The following is an 18,060-nucleotide window of genomic DNA, read 5'->3' as shown; positions in this document are numbered from 1 at the left end:
GCTCTGTTTGTCAGCCTGGGGACATTAAGCAAAGTAAATCGGGAGACAGGAATATAATATAATATTTTATTAGTTGCTGGGGGAGTAACAAGGAAGAAAATAAGAAATAAAATCCAAGAGTGTATGTGTGTGTGTGTGTGTGTGTGTGTGTGTGTGTGTGTGTGTGTGTGTGTGTGTGTGCGTGTGTAAAGAACTGAGCTGACTGGAGCAAGATACAATAAAATCAGACCAAGCCAAAAGGGTCATACAAATTTCAAAACAACTGAAAAGATAGAAGTAGAAATTAAGGAAAAGATAAAATTATATGAATTTCAGTCATAGTAGAAAAAAGTTCATATGATGAGGGATGAGGTTTGCTTAGGAACCAGGTCTGCCTGGTATAGAATTGACTTGGAAAAGAAACAGATATGGAATGAGGGGAAAAGTTAGAGATGGAAAGCCACGAGGCTCATCTTCATCAATCCTGGCAATTCATTCAATCCCAATAATGAAGTATTACAGTCTCAAAAGAGTCAATCATAATAGAAATTATGACTAGCGATACGTGTCCTTCTCTGTACCTGCAATCCTGATACTAGTTGGCAGCCTGATAACCTTTCTTTGTAATTTTTTTTTCTTTTAATTGGAAATTTGGAGAGGAAATGTGGTGACTTCCAGGTCCTCAAGTTAACTATTAATGGAAGAGACTGTACTCATGGGTTGTTGGGGGCAGGGCAGGGCAGAAAGGCAGCTAAATAGAACAATGGATAGAATGATGGATCTGGAGTCTGAAAGACCCAAGTTCAAATCCAACCTCAGATACTTACTAGTTGTGTGATCCTAGAAGACTCTTTAATCTTGTTTGCCTCCATTTCCTCCTCTGTCAAATGAGCTAGAGAAAAACCACTCCAGTATCTTTGCCAAGATGTGGTCACAGAGAGTGAGTCATGACTCAAAATGACTGAATAACAACAGTATGTGTATGTACATGTGTGTGTGTGTGCGTGCGTGTGTGTAGAGGGAGGGAAAGAGGAAGGGAGGGAGGGAGAAAGAGAGAGAGAGAGAGAGAGAGAGAGAGAGAGAGAGAGAGAGAGAGAGAGAGAGAGAGAGAGAGAGAGAGATGGAGAGGAGAGTTGTCTCCCTTATTAGTTTGTGAGTTTCAAGGGGGCACAGACTGGGTTTTGCTTCTTTTTGAATTCAGTGCCTAGCACAGTACCTGGCACATAGTACATGCTTAATAAATATTTGTTGATTAAATTATTGATTTTATGTGCAAAGACTACACATTTTCAAATGCTGACTGACATAACATTGAGTGAGAGAGCCAAAAAAATATCAGGTGACCAGCAGTCTTGTATTTTTCCATGAACAGAATAGATAAAGTAAACCTGTAGTTGAAATGAATACAGAAATATACGAAGCTTGGCCATGGTAGAGACAAGATGTAACATTGTTAAAGAATGGAGTGGAGTACTTGGTGGAGTACTCGGCTGTTTTTTTTCTAAAGTATGATATCTGATAAGACTATCTGGGATGTAGATCATGACCTCAATATTTTTCAAGATTGCTTATAAAACATAGAGAAATTGAAAAAGAAAAGAAAAAGACTAGAAAAGGGATGCAGTTCTTTAACCACCCTCTAAGGAGAAAAATTCTAAAATCTGTTTCATGACTAAAAAAGTACTTAATATTTCATCTCTAAATTGTGTTTTTTAAAATAGAAAGAAGTATGTCAAATGTGAGCCTTTATACTTTATATTTTCAGTCTCATTCAATCTCCTGATTTTTTTCTTAAAACAAAAAAAAAAACCCAAAATTAGTGACTAAATGATTCTAAAGATCATAAATTAAAAAAAAAATTTAAAAATGAATGAACCTGAGAGCTCATCTAGTACACCTTTTCATTTAAACGTGAGGAAAATGAGGACCACAGAGATTGACTGTCCTGCCCAAGGTGACACAAGTAATAAGTAACAGGTTCAGGATTTAGAACTTTAATTTTCTAACAACAAATCTCAGACTCTTCCCATAGTAGCTCTGAGCCCTCTTAATAAAGCCTGTATAGAAGAAATAAAGATGTGAAAAATAACTCACTAAAATGTTACGTTCAATTATTTCCCCTTAAAATTCCTTCCATAAAAACACATTTAGGCTGTTGTACTCAGTGTCCTTTTTATTTGATTTACAGCTGAAACCTGTTACATATTGTTTCCTGAATTACCATGGTCCTGGGGGGAGGGGGTTGATAGTCCTTGAAAGCATTTCTATCCTTTGTGTTTGTAGAGAATAACCACTTAATAAATGCTATTTAAATCAATTCACTCATTTATCTAGTCTCATACATTAATTTTTTTTTAAATTCTGAGCTTAAACACAAAAGAAAGAACACTGTTTTTAAAAGGACATAATAAATTCTATCTCCAATTTTCAAAGCTATGCTGCCTCTGTCTTGCTACTTCCTTCTGAATTTTCTTCTGTTCTCTTCTAGAAATATATATATTTTTTAACTTTCAAAAGTTCCCCTTTACTTAGAATCATAATGGTTACTCCATCTCCTATCTATGCTCCCCTCCAGTTAAAACTACAATAAAGAAAGAGAAAGCCTTGTCACAAATAAGCACAACCAAGAAAAAGAAATATACACAGCTGCCCTGTCCAAAAATGTGTCTTTTTTCTCATCTTGCATCCATCGTATCTCTGGAAGGAGGTATGTCATATGCGTCATCATAGGCTGATCATTTCATTGATCAGAATTTTTAAGTTTTTCAAAGATTTTTTAAAACTTCTTTCAAAGTTGTTTTGCAGTGTTACCCCGGTGCAAATCATTCTCTCGATTGCATTGACTTCTCTGTATCAGCTCATACAACCAAGAATTCTCTGATATCATCTCTTTTCAATTTTTCAGAGGCTAGTAATATTCTGTTACATTCATATAAAATAATCTGTTCTGCAGTTCCTCAATGGATGGTTATATTCTTAGCCTTTAGCTGTTTACATTCTCTTCTAGACTATTTATTCTTCTTCCATTTCTTTCCTCTGGAAATTTTATTTCATTTTGAAATCTCTTGCTGCTTTTCTACTACATTTCTACTACTCACATAGTACCTTGGAAAAAGATTTTTTTCCTTTAAATTCCTGCTTATAGTTGTTACAGAGTTACTTTCTCTTTTGGGGGGAATCTCTAGATTTGTAATGATACTGAAAATGTTTGGACTATCATTGGTATACTCATCTCTCTAGCTTTAGTTCTAGAACTGAAGCTGTTAGATAGGGCAGGCTCTGCCCTGTTCTGTACTTTTGGGGAAAGCAATGAGCTTTGCTTGGTCTTCCCCTTCATAACCAGGGTACCTGCATTATCTCCATATCCACATGCTACATTCCCTTGGATCTTTTAGGTCCTTTATGAATTCTCAGGACAAAGTGCTAGGTATCTTGGAGTACCTTGACCTGAGGTGTCTTGATCACTGCTGCTCACCATGGATTCCACAGGAATTTTTGATCAGCGGTTTTCTCAGGGAAGCCTTCTACCATCCACACACAGATTTAGAGGCCAGATGTGTTTCCAGCACATCTCTGGTCGTACTAGGAGACTACTAGCTTGACTGTCTACCTTGGCTTTCATTTTGTTAGTTACCCTCTTTCCTAAAGCTTTTGAGTTTCTTGCTGATATTTTATGCAGTCATGGAATGAAATAAGTCTCAGTTTCTCATTTTATTCCTAATCAATATTTGGTCTGGTACAAATTTTAGGTTTTTGCTATATTATATATCACTTATCTGAACTGCCTGCCTCCCATTCAGGCAGCCCATTCTAGCCCATTCTAGGCTAGAAGTCAAATTTGGGAAAGTCTTAGTTATATTTAATAATACCACCATATATTCCTGCATGCAACTTTGATTTTTTTTAAAATTACCTTTACCTCTCTGCCATGCTCATTTTAAAATAGGATTGATCGAAAGCTATATATTCAAAAATTAAATGAAAACATGGACAAAAATATGAAAGTTTGTTTTTTGTAAGTGATAGTTCATTTTGTGATGCCAATCTATATTTTTAACATTCAATTTTTGAGCCTCAGTAAGATTAAATCATTCAATCTGTAATATCTACTCTGGACATATTTCTGTATTAGAAGTAAACTTTGTGAGAGAGAAGGTTAATAATTATTCTGAACTGAAAGTGTCTAAAAGAACACAAAGAAATCGGTGAAAAGTTGAAAGAGAGGGGCAGTTGAAAAGGAGACAAAGGAAAATGAGAGTATTAAGCAAAAGAAATCAAAACACCATCATAGACCACCAACCTGTTGGCAAATATGGTCCCACTGGGCATTCAGTTCTTTTAACTCTGCTTGAACTTTGGAAGCAAACTGTGGCTCTGCTTCCTTCTTTATCTTATCCCCACTTTCATTGACGCTGATTAAACTTGGGTGGATTGTCTGGATATCATTTAATAAAACCTAAAGAAAAAAAGTGTTTTTTTTGTTAATTAGCACCATATAGGAAATAGATATTCCATGATTTGAAAACCAATGTAACTAGGAAACGTAGTGTAGTGAGAAGAATACTAAGACTTGGAGTTAAGAGAACTTAGGTTCAGATCTTACTTCTGACATGCACCAGGGGTTTTTGTTCTTGTTCAGTCACATCCGATTCTTTGTGATGCTATAGATTAGAGCAGTCCAGTGCTGACCAGGGAGTTTTCTTGGCAAAGATACCAGAGTGAGTTGCCACTTCCTTCTCAAGTGTATTAAGGCAAACACAAGTTGAGTGACTTGCCCAAAGTAACATACCTCGTAAATGTCTGAGGTTGGTTTTGAATTCTGGTGTTCCTGAATTCATGCCCAGTACTCTATCCACTGAGTCATCTAGTTGCCTCTAGTAGCTGTTCTACTTTGGGCAGAGTACTTAAATTCTTTGAGCCTTATTCTTCTCATCTGTAACATATATAGCACCTACCTCAAAGATATGTTCTGAGAAACAAATGTGATAAGGCATATAAAGTACTTTGTAAACTTTAAAACAATATGTAATCAATTTCCTTAAATCTAAGATAATTTAAAATTAAGAAATTTAGAAAACCAGTATTACAAAACTGACATGATTCCATGATCTTCTTGGTCTTGGACATTAACTGAAAAATATTTTGATTATTAGCAAAAGAAAAATAATATAGGATTTCTGTTTTGAGAAAAAAATAGAAAATAGTGATATGAGTTTATCTTACTGTTCGAATTTATGCTAGCATAAACTAACATAAATTGTGATCTGACAGATAAGAGATAGAGTATAAAGATCCTTTGATTTAGTGTGAGAAAACTGGGTTCAAGTTCAAGCTCTGATATTATCTATAATTTAGATTCTGAGTCTCTATTTCTTTATTTCTAAAATGAGGATGACGATACTTGTACTATCTAACTTGACTGGGTAAAATAAACCCTAAATCCAATGGCAAAGTGACTTTTTAATCTGTTAATTTTATTTTGAAAATATGTAGAATTTCAAACAAAAAGAATATTATAGCAAGGGTTTATATAGAAATAGATATAGGTGAGTTGATATTTCAGGAACTTTTCCCAGGCACTATTAGGCTTTTGCAAATATAAAAGAGACAACAGAGGGGACAAGCTATAGGGACTAGAAAGCTGGACTCAGAGACAGAAAGACCTGGGTTTAAGTCCTGCTTCTGACTTACATTGTTTGTGTGATACTGGGTCAGTCACTGAACTTCTTAGGGCTCTAGGCAATTTTTTCAGACTGTAAGTTGCAGAAAGACTGCTGATCTGCATTATTAAGGGGGATTTCCTCATCTGAGAATTCTCCATACCACATTACTATTCTTAACCTCCAATGGAAGCATATATAAACATATATATATGTATATACATAGAGAGAGACACAGAGAGAGAGAGGGAGAGAGAGAACAAATATGTAGGAGACAGGACTGATTGATGATGAGAGCTGGAATTTATACAGTTCATTAAGATTTGCTAAGTCCTTTACAAATATTATGCCATTTGTTTCTCATAACAATCCTTGGAAGTAGGGAATTTATTAGCCCCACTTTAGAGATAAGGAAACTAAGGAAGATAGAAATGTAGTGACTTGCCTGGAGTGACAAAGTTAGTAATTTTCTGAGGTTAGATTTTTGAACTCAGATCTTCCTGATTCCAGATTCAACACCTTATCCCCCACATCACCTAGCTACCTAATAATAATGTATTATTATGATTGAACAAATGACTCATACTGGTTTTTTACTCTCATTACCTACAATTGAATTTTAAAATGGTATGTTAAGAAAATTAGTCTAGGCTAAGTGAAGTTTGCCTAAATAGACTTGGCTATTTCTCATTCTATACAACCAAATACTCTGGCATTTATATAAATATTTCTTACTGTGCACTGTTCCAGTTGTTTTTCCAGAGCTTCTGAATCCCCAAGAGCTGGCCATTCCTCTTTCAGGAAAACATCAACTTCTGCCATCCATTTTTCCAGGGTTTTTATGTCATTCTGTAATTAGAGAAGCATTTTATGGTGTTATTAGAGCACCCATTGCTTCTCATACCATTTATCACAGGGATTTATTTCTGCCCACTAGTACAGAAATTCTAAGGGCTGAAAGATGTCTACAACTTGTTCTTCTGGAGAAAATCCTCTTTATTTAGAGTATATTGTCATAGTCTAGTGTTTAACATGGGAATAATTCAGTTATTGTTAAGAACAAAATATGATTGCATGATATAGTTTTATGAAGTTATTGTCAAGAATGTTACATCATTTTTCCCTTTAGAAAAAAATTAAGGTGCAACATGTAGTGTAGCTAAGTGTGCCCTTATAGTACATGAAACAGATTATGAATGATAAACTCAATTCAATTGTGTCTTTATAGCTTCCCTTACCTGACCTTTCCATAAAAATTTTCCAAATTTGATAGTGTCAATTTTCCCTCTGGCTTTAAACTCTCAATGCAAGCTTTCATCATCTTAAAAGGGAAAATATACTGTCTACATACTACTTCACTGAGGAGCCAGGAGGGTAATGAACAGGTGAGAGACTGTATCTAAACTTGTGTCCCAGTGGACAGAACAAGAGGCACTCGGACAAAGTTAGAGAGGGACGCATTCAAGACTGATATAAAGGAAAAAGTCCTATCACTTATGGGCTTTCAAACAATGCAAGAGGATGCCTCCAGCTCACTAGAGATTGTCAAGCGAAGGCTGAATGACCAGTTGTCAAAGATGTGACAGAGGGAAATGTAGAAAACATTGAAGAGGATATCAGACACATTTGGATTAGACAGCCTAAGGTTTCTTCCATACTGGAGAGTCTGTGGATTCTGTGGTGTTATTTTTTTTTAATTCACAAGACACCTTTCAATATCCCACATATTACTATCTTTTTTTTAGATTTTGCTTCCTTTATAGTCATTTTCCAAGAATTTTCTAAAATCTTTTACAGTATTAAAGCACATAGGATTGTGAAATGTTACCCTTTATTTCCACGGTCTGTCATTTATGCAGACAATATTCAGCCATCACTTTTGCCTTCTTTTCTTCCTAAAAATCTTTTGATGAAATATCTGATAACTCCCCTAAACCTTACCAGTAAAGTTTTAGAGGAATTATTTTGGCTAAACCTTAACATCTCTGTAGATTTCAGCATATATTGATCCCTTGGCTAGTTTACCTGTTTTTTGTTTTTTTTTTTAACATTCTTAGTCCTGGATATTATACCTTAGAATTGTTTTATATTTCTTGGCTGTACTATTACACATTAAAAATATGAACTAAAATGAGTAAAAATTAATGTTTTAATATATAAAATATGTCAGAATAAGATTATTGCAGGGAAATTATGAATTTATTACATATGGCTCTTTAAATATGCACATATTCAAATTTAATGTGATAATAACAACACTGACTTGATTGCCTGTGTTCTCTTCAATATTTCTGATCTTTCTTCTGGTTTCTTCTGAGTATTTAAAAAAAATAATTTGTTGACATTTTTTCTCCTTCTCCTCCTCCTTTTCCTCCTCTTCATTCACTATTCCTATTTCTCACATATCCCCCATCAGATGCCTATCTCTAGTTGGAGTAATATTTGAATCTTTCCACCCACGAAATTTGGATTAGATTTTCCTCAGAAGGTACTGAAACAACTGTAGGTTACTGGTTGACACAAGCATCTATAGGTATAAAATATAGACATCACTTTCTGTTAGTCTCAATGCAAAGCAGCCAGAAGGAGCTCCAGGGACTGTTTGGTTACTGGATCATGGTCCAATAACTCAGACAAGGAAGCTTCATTGAGATAAATCAACTTGAGGCATCATTAATGCTTATCCTTCTTGAATATTCTCCTGCTAAGGCTAAGTAAATCTCTTTTTTATTATCTGTTGAATGATCTGTGTCTCATTTTTTTGAATGATCTGTGTCTCATTGTTTTTCCAATACCAAACTTAAACTACTTGGACCCTGGTCTGAATACAGAAGCTTCCAGTCCCTTAAATAAAATTCTGCCTTATAGCTCATACAGTAGTGAGTAGTGTGTTATTTTGCCCAAGAGCCTAATGTATTTGCAATACAAATTATGAGTTTCAAAGAAACTAAGTTGTGGTCTTATAGGGGGTGAAATAAATAACTGAAATCTTTTCTTACTGCAGAAGACATCTACAAGTTAAATAAACTTAGATAGGAAAGGAGGTCTAGTGATAACTATCCATATTCTAAATTTTGACTTTGGATTTTATAGTTTACATGAATTAAAATGGCTTTTACTGGTTAAAGAAAGCTATGAGTACCAAAATTTAACTTTCTTTTTTAATAGCTCAACTAGCAATTTTTAAAGCAACTAAATTCTATCACATAATGTGACAATAAAGTTGGATTGGTTCGTTAAATAAAAGTCTTCTACATTAATGTTGGAAACAAATGACTTGTTAGTCTTAGAAAATATTTAGAAAGTTCAAAATAAAACAATGCTGATCGTGGGTATGACAAATGCAAACAAAATTTTTGCAGTTTTTCCCAGAATCTCAATGAATTTTAATTTAAGAGAGAAGAAGAAATATTAAATCCCATACTTGCTCTTAAATGGGCATTAATATGTATTTATTAGTTTTCAAGGCAACCTAACCTTAAAAACAACGTCTAATGTTAAGTTGGGGAAAACATTCAAAATGATAATAATTCATCTTATACAGTCAGTTATGGATTATAAATTTTTCATGCATTATCTCAAATTTGTCTTGTCCTTATTTTTTTTCAAAATCTTATCATTCTAATTAATGTTTCTCCTTCCATTTAGCATAGCATGTTTTAACTTTTATTTACTTCAATTTATAGCCATTTCACTCCTAGGAATTGCTTTCCTGGACCATAATAATAGATCCTAAAAATAAGAAAGGCAACATGATATAGATGAATGCACATTGGATTTGGAGTCAAAGGCTCCAGATGCAGGTCCTGGTGGTACAGCTGATTACGTGTCATCCAGAAATCACTTGTTCCTCTATTTCCCAATTGGTAAAATGAATGATGCAGATTAGATGATTTCTATTGATGCTGCCACCTCTATATTCATGTTCTCTTGAATATATCTTTGATTTACAGAATGTTAGAGCTAGAAGGGACATTGGAGCATTACTCAGAGCACTCTGACAGTGATTATCAAAAAAAGGATAGGAGAAAATACAGAAAATATTAACTATCACATTAAGACCATGACCTAATTGCTTTTTCATTTCACTGTCCATTTTCATGGATGAGATAAAACATATTTGTTGTCTAATTTTGATTTTCTTTGTAGAAGAAATGGAGTATCTATATCTAAACCTCCTTTAGAAAAGAATGGTCATTTATCTATAAATATAGAAGCCAGCTTTGACAATTACCTAACCTCACTTAATGCAAGGCATTAAGCTGGATCTCAGCTAATCGAGCAGAAGCATGAACTAAATATAAACAAAGAGTAGGCATCAATTAAAAAACAATCACCTAGGTGAAACAAGAAAGTTTTCTAACTCGAGGGACTGACTTGACATGGTCAATCCCTATTGTTCCCTTATTAAAAAAAAAAATCTAGTGCAAAATACAAGATATTTTAGCGCCTTTTGGTGAAGGGGGAAAAATATCTTACCCAAGAGGGGATCACTTGGATAGAGCTTTTGTCTGGCCTCTCAACACTTCAGTGGAAGAGAATTTTGTGAAAATATGAGGACCAAAGGATTTGGAATTCTCATTAGCATTTCAACAATGTCCTCTATAACATCAGCTGCTTGCTAACTACAGAGTCTGTATTAGGAGCTCAAGATAAGTATGGAATTGATGAACAAAGGGAGATAAATATTTCCTAGGAGTGGCTATTTACCCTTATGCAACATATATTGTCTAAGTTTGCTGCCCCTTTCCCCTGAACTCTGTATGTACTTGTGGAAGAGTGTGTCATACCAACTATACTACCACAGTGGATACCTGGTTCTGAAAACTAATTCAGGAACACAAGTTCCAGGAGTCAAATGGTGAAGTAAGCAGTAAATTGCCATAATTCTCCCATATTCACCTCCAAACAACTATAAAATGATGCATCAAAACAAATCCTAGAAAAGAAGAAGCAGCAAAAAGAAAGTAAAACAATCTTTTAGTCCAAAAATCTTGGAAGATTGGCAAAGAAGTTCTCTCTCACTAGAAAAAAAGGGGAAAAAATCCAGGACAGGGAGCATTCCAGCAAGCCAGCAGCAAGCCCCGCTTCAGCAAAACAGTAGGAGTTCAAGAGCCCTAGTGCAGTGGAGAAGGCAAACACCAACACCAGGACCCCCAATGTGCCTCAGCATAACCAGAGGAACTTGAAGACTCCAGCTCTGATAATTGCAACATGCTTCAGCACAGTCTTGCTGAAACAGGTGAATGTCTAAGGCTGTATCAGCAAGCCCCTACCACACATGGGATGGCCTGCTAGCACAGGTTCTTTGATCTGCTTTAGAAAGGAAAGACAGCTTCAAAGTGGTTAACAATCCTTCTTTAATTAAATATTTATCAATCAATCACTATTTCAGGGAAAAGGCTAATACCTTTAATCTGGAGAAAATACAAGCAGAGAAACATAGCAAAATCAGCCCAGAGATTCAATAGACAGGGCTCTTACTGTCTGAACAAAGTAATACAACCACCCACATACTGCACAGGACCAGGAGAGCACAAATCTCTGAGTAGTCAGGGAGCTCTTAACAAAAGGCTATTCAAAGTCTCATCCAGGGAATCAAAAGTTCCTGCTCATAAGCACAGCCCCAAAACAAAACAAACAAACAAAAAACCCTAAAAAAAAAGAAAACAAAACAAAAAAAACCTCCTAGTATATAATGTGTGTGTGTGTGTGTGTGTGTGTGTGTGTGTGTGTAACAAAAACTCAGCTCCTGACTGGCTCAGCCAATAGGCACCAAACCTACATGACTCAACACAGCAGTGAACCATCAGGGTTCAAAGGCAATTGAGTCTTCATTTGTTTTCAATGAACCTGGGAAACTGAACTCCAAAAAGAAAACAACAAAAATCCTACTTTGCTTGTTCTTACACAGTCCCAGCCCTTGCCATGTGCTTCAGTGGCAGACAGGCAGACTCCTGTGGAGTGACTGCCTCAGTGTAGCCATGAGGAAATGCAGAAACACCCCATTGGCCTCAGCACATGGCAGATAAAAACACTAGGATTCCAGCTTAGCTCCAGGTAAACTGCCAGAACTCTATGAACTCAGTTATACTCCAACCCATTCCCTAAGCACAATACCAGACATGAGGTGGTGCTCTGAAAACCTCAGGGCAACATCAGTGCAGCATCAGGTAAACAGCCAGGGCCTACCCTCCCTGGCATAAGGAGCCTGAGACAGTGTCCTTTCTACTGTTGGAGCAGAGCTTAAATTTTAAAGAAAGGGAAAAGGACAAAAAAGATGAGTAAAAAACAACAAAAAGGAACCTGACCATAGAAAGTTATTATGGTCACAGGGAAGACCAAGAAACATTCTAAGAAGAGGACAACAGTGTCAAAACACCTATGGGCAAAACTCCAAAGAAAAATGGGAAGTGGTCTGAAGCCCAGAAAGATCACATTGGAGAGCTCAAAAGTGAGTTTAAAAAGCATTTAAGAGAGGTAGAAGAAAAATTGGGAAAAGAAATGAGAGTGATGCAAGAGAATGATGAAAAAAGAGTCAACAGCTTGGAAAAAGAAAACAGCTACTTATAAAGTGAAATTGGCCAAATAGAAAAGAAGGTAAAAAATTGAGGAAAACAACTCCTTAAATGTTAGAATTTTGCAAGTGGATCCTAACGACTCTATGAAACATCAAGATTCAATCAAATAGATTCAAAAGAATGAAAAAAAAGAAACAAAAGAAAATACAAAAAACCTAAGTAACTGACCTGGAAAATAGATTGAGGAGAGACAATATCAGAATCATTGGGCTACCTGAAAGCTATAATCAAAAGGAAGAACTTAGACCTTACTGAGGAAAAATGCCCTGATATCTAGAAAGCTGAGGGCAAAATAGGTATTGAAATAATTCACCAATTATCCCATGAAAGAGAACCCAAAATAAAAACTCCAAGGAACATTATAGCCAAATTTCAGAACTCTCATGTCTAGGAAAAAAATACTACAAGTCACCAAAAAGAAACAATTCAAATATTGCGGAGCCACAATCAGTATCACACAGGACTTAACAGCCTCTAATATCTCTTTGCTAAGAAGTAGGGATACAAAGGCACATAGCCTTTTGTAAATAGTGTCATTTGGTGACAAGAATTCTCAATTTATTGTAAGAGAACCAAGACTAGAAACCTAACAGTGCTATTTGCTTATTGGGTCACACAATCTTTGGGGATTTTAATATCCTTATCTAGTAACTCTGGCACAGCCCTCCCTCACTCAGAACAAAGTCAAATGCAAGTCATGTCATCATTTCTCTGATGTCATGGTTATCTTCAAGAATGAAGGATGAACACAGACAGACAGATCTAGTAACTGGTATCGTGAGGGGATGATGACTATGACAATGGATGTGGTGATGGTGATGATGGTGAAAGAAACTTTTATACAGTGCCTTAAAGTATACAGAGTACTTTATATATGCACATTAACTTATTTGATTTTCACAACAATCCTTTGAGATAGATGTTATTATTATCAGCATTTTTACAAATGAGGACACTAAGACATAGAGAGGCTAAATGATTTGACCATGGTCACACAGCTAGGAAGTGCTGGAAGAAGGACTGAAACTCAGGTCTTCTTGACTCCAGGTCTCATGTTCTATATAGAACTAGGTAATAATCAAAGTCCCTTCTAGCACTAAATCTCGCTATTGTGAGAGCTAGGCAGACAAAGATGGGAGTGTGACAGTCCCTGATTTCAAGGACTTTGTTATGTATGATGGACATCAAAGAAGAAGTTTATGTTTTAAGGAGAAAGTAAATGACCAAAGGACAAAAATCTTGCCTCACTGTTCATTGTGGAAAGGGTGAGGGAAATGTGGCCAGATATGTTACTCTTCAGTTAAGGGATTTTGCAATGCTGATTTGAGATATTTACATGAAAGTCAAATGTTTTAATTCCCATAGAAACACCACATCGTTTTCCTACTGTCTCACCTTTGATCCTAGAGAATGCAATTCTATTCAAATCAATTCCACAAAATTAAGCATCTACCATATGCAAAGCACTGTGTTATTATGGACACATTAACTCTAGATTTTGGTTCTCTAATTGCAAAAACAAGAAGTATTGCCTCAATTTTTTATAATCTAGGAATGATTTTTTTCAGTCTCAAATATATATAAGGTGGCATGAAGCTCTGAATTTGTTTTTTCTTTGATTAATTTAAAGAAATATTTCACTAAAGGGGGTAGGGTCAATTATTTTCCATGATAATTATTTTTATAATAGGCTATTAGTATTCACTTTCATTTCCAGAAGTACATGTACGCTTAAATTATAATCAGATTTTAGTTGTCATTTCTACAAGGGTCTCCAAATTTAAATTCTTATAAAACATTTAATTATCTAAATAAATCAAATTAATTTTGAACCTTTTCTTCAAGAAGACTGTAACCTCAATAAAAACCACACAAAATGATTCACAATGTTTTGTGAATGTTAAGGGTTGGCTGTGACTTCAAAGATTCCTATCTGAAATACTTCACAAATAGTGATTTTGGCAAATGAGCTATGAAAACCTCATTACTGTAATCATATATTTATATGATATAAGATCATTACCATAATTTCTATAAAATATTAACATGAGACAGAATACCGGAACTATGCTACCCCATTTATACATGGTCATTTTTATAAGACAGTTTACAATCTTGCCACAAGAAGTAGCTATTTTCCCCTCATTAATGTAGTACTTTTAATACACACACATACATGCATATACACATATATATATGTATAGATATACACACACATATATAGATATATACATAGATGTGTGTATGTATACGCATGAACACACACACACATGCATGCACACACACTTTGAAAAATCCAGGATTTCATTAATGGGGGTACTTCCTTCCAAGGACAAATATTGTGAAGCCTCTATGTTTAATGAGTTGCTAGGAGTAATATATTTATATGTGTATATGTGTATGTGTATATATGTATGCATATGCACTTATACATACATATGTACAAAGCGGGAGAGAGAGAGAGCAGCCAACCTTTGGGTGACAGACCATCTATCACTTAGCTAGGTTAGTAGTCATCAAACAACGCAGTCTATTACAGTGTCATCATGCCTATATTTGAAACTTGTCTAGCTTCTCAGGGAACAACAGAGCCTGTACTAATATTAAGGGTCATCCATCCCTTAGATGAGGCATTGGAGACCTCAGGTTGCCTCAGCTGCTAGTACCATTCCCACTAAGGTTACTATCCATCTCCTTTGTTTTTATCTTATACTAATTCATTCATGGTGTTTTCTCCATTAAAACATAAGCATCTTGAGGATAGCTACTGTTCTATTTTATCTTTTTATCCTAAGCCCTTAGTACAATGTAGGACACATAATACATTTTTCATAGATGTTTGTTGATTGGTTCATGATTAATTTTAGTGAGATATGCCCGCATATACATCACACCCATCCTCTAACAATCAAAATATTGACTGTATAATGGGCTATTGTGTTTTCATGGAAGAATATATTAGAACAGAGGAAAAGTTATGTGTTTAAATAAACTGGAGATATTACTAGCGTCTAGTAGGAGCAGAAACAAAGAGGGATAGAAAAAGTCCTTGAATAAGGATAAAATAGGGATATTTCATTTAAAATATAAATATATATATGAACATAATATTATATATATTTATATATGTAATATATATATATAATATAAATAAATAAGGATAAAAAAGTCAAACAAATCATCACTAACCCCTAGAGCAATAAGAGAAGTCACTGAAAATATATGTATATATGATATGTATTTCATATATTTGTTGCCTTTAATCCCTCCAACTATGTATTTCATACCACATCTATTCCTTTCATCCCGTGTGACTTTTGTTTACATTTCCCATAAACTTTCCAGAGGGTTATTCACTAATATGCTAGGGATCATCCTTTAGTTTACTTTACCAATCTGTTCATAATCAATAATACATCATATGTGTGTAATGTTATTATACCAGGAACCATCTAAATACAATAAATACATTATTGATACATGGGCATACTTTACATCTGGGGATAATGATGGGCACATCACAGTTAGGATCTAGTCCAAAATTCTTTTATGAATTCCCATCCTGTATAATCCAGGAACTTTTCTTATAGAAGCCTCTACTTTTACTTATATGCAGGAATTCATTTAATGTTAGATGGGTATATTTAATTAGTCATATGTATGACATCTTCGAAGAATTAAAGTTGAAAGTCACACAAAAGTCAACAAAGTCGCACATGCTGGCTAACACACATGACTAACAGAGAATTGTACAAAAGAAGTCCATCAAGGATGTCATCAGAGATACATGACTGAAAAAGAAAGTGGTCTGGTCATGGTGTGAGAGGGAGACACAAACAAAATCACACAGTTGTCAGTATTAACAACTGTATCAATGAACACAAGGATCTGTCAAAGTATGAAAAATATGAAAAATTAGCTAAAACATTTCCTCAAATCTCTTATTATGAAGGAAAATACTGTTAATTATTTGAAATATGTCAGAATACCTAAATATCTTTGCTTACAAGAAACAGGTAAAAAACACTTTGGCTTTTTGCTCTCTAGTACAACCAAAAGTCATAATTTGCCTGATAGAAGTAAGTCAATAATTAACTCTTCTATATGGATGGGGATAGGAAGAATCCTTCAATGTTCAGAATGGGAAAAGGAGAACATGAAATAGAATGTGTTTCTAATTCCTTACCCAATGACTTTTCATCGGGGAAAAAAAGTCAAAGAGAAGATATTTTTCTGTTATGTTTTTTCCTTTGACCTTGTGATTTTTAAGTTCAGTTTACATCAGGCCAAGAGTAAAGTATAGTTTACTTAATAGAAGCCTAGACTTCTCAAAGTGATGAGACCTGCATTTAACTCCTATCTTAGGTATTTACTAGTTAACGCGTCCACACACAAGTCACTTAGCCATATGACCAGACAAGTCACTTTTGAGAACTTCATTTTTTTTTATTTAAAATGGAGGTGATAATACTTCTACTATCCCAACAGGGTTGTTGTGAGTAAAGTGTCTTACTTTACTTTTGCATTATGCAGATGTGAGATGCTAACAGAGAGATCATGGCATTTTTGTATTTACACTTTTACGAGACAGAAACATCCATTTGCTGAAACCCTATAGTTTGTTCTTGTAATTAAAAGCAAGTCTTAAACGATTGTAGAAGCAGCAACACAAACAAAACCCAGTAACACAAATGAGGAAACATTGGGTAAAAAGGCCATATACACAGAAGACTTCCAACCAACAGAATCAGTGACTTGGATACAATGAGGACATCTGTTTAGTGCTTAGGAAGGTAACATTTCCCGCTTCGAGCATAAAGCTGTCTGTTTCAGTAACTAAAACAGCCCATATAATAGCTATCACTTTACATAGTAGTTTCAGGGTTTATTTCAAAGTATTGCACATACAGAGATGTGTATACACACATATATTTAATTTTTTTCTTAGCTCATCACAGCATTCTTATAACTCTGTGAAGTAGATGTTATTGTCCTCCTTAATTTAGAAACAAAATTCAAAGTTCATTTACTTGCTCAGGACTACAGAACTAATAATAAGTATCCGAGACAGAAATTGAACTAGGTCTTCCTAACTCCAAGTCCCACCTGTAATTCCTAGCCACCTTTGGACAATCATGTCTATTCTATATTATTTTAAAATTTCATTTACATTATTAGGAGTTAAAGAATGTTTACCAATATTACCAATGTTAAATTGGTAATAAAGAACTCAGTTTAGAAAACAGAACACCTTGTTCTTAATTGACCACACTAGCTTGAGCTGTTAGGCTATAGATCTTAATATCAGTAAAAACAAAAAATGAGAAAGCCATCCTTCAGACTGATGCTACAGGAACCCAGAAAAAGTTAATAAAAAGATATGTCTGGTTAGGCAATACAGTGATACGATGGCACTTGTCTTTAATCACTATGCAGCATAGCTTCTATGTCTTCTATGTCTTACTCATATGACTCTGCCTCCCTCCATCTTGCACCACTGTAAAACAAAACCACTTCAGGCATCCTATCTTTTCCTTTAAATATGTTTTCAAATAACTCAAGGAATAATTCAAAGAATTAGGAGTTCAAGACATGATTTTTAAGTTATACCATACATTGAAAAGGAAACCCAAAAGAAGATTTTTTTAAAGCAATGAATACTGATTAAGTTGAAAAAAATAGATATACTGTCAGACATTCATCATTCACTAAATCAAATGAATTTACCAGGTAAAAGAAATTCATAAATACATTAAAGATATAATAAATGTTTATTATCTTAACAAGGTACTGGGACTGTGGCTTCTCCGGGTTTGCATGATATGTTCACTTACCACCTG

General features: G+C 34.8%; 1 protein-coding gene across 9 annotated transcripts in view; it reads right to left on the bottom strand.

Moving 5' to 3' along the window:
- DMD (dystrophin) overlaps positions 1 to 18,060 on the bottom strand; it is a 2,329,373-nt gene that overhangs the window by 1,420,911 nt on the left and 890,402 nt on the right. For all 9 annotated transcript variants that reach the window (XR_011968542.1, XM_072616876.1, XM_072616880.1 and 6 more), the window contains 2 exons: positions 6,375 to 6,488; positions 4,280 to 4,435 (listed from right to left, as the gene is read on the bottom strand). Coding sequence is in view for 8 of the 9 variants with exons in the window: in XM_072616876.1 (XP_072472977.1) it covers positions 4,280 to 4,435; positions 6,375 to 6,488 (270 nt within the window). In the remaining variant the exon portion in view is untranslated. The remainder of the gene's footprint in view (positions 1 to 4,279; positions 4,436 to 6,374; positions 6,489 to 18,060) is intronic.

This window comes from Notamacropus eugenii, chromosome 5 (genome assembly GCF_028372415.1).
Source record: "Notamacropus eugenii isolate mMacEug1 chromosome 5, mMacEug1.pri_v2, whole genome shotgun sequence".
Classification (NCBI taxonomy): Eukaryota; Metazoa; Chordata; class Mammalia; order Diprotodontia; family Macropodidae; genus Notamacropus; species Notamacropus eugenii.
The sequence above is the reverse complement of the archived record's forward strand: the minus strand, read 5'-3'. Positions and strand labels throughout refer to the sequence as shown.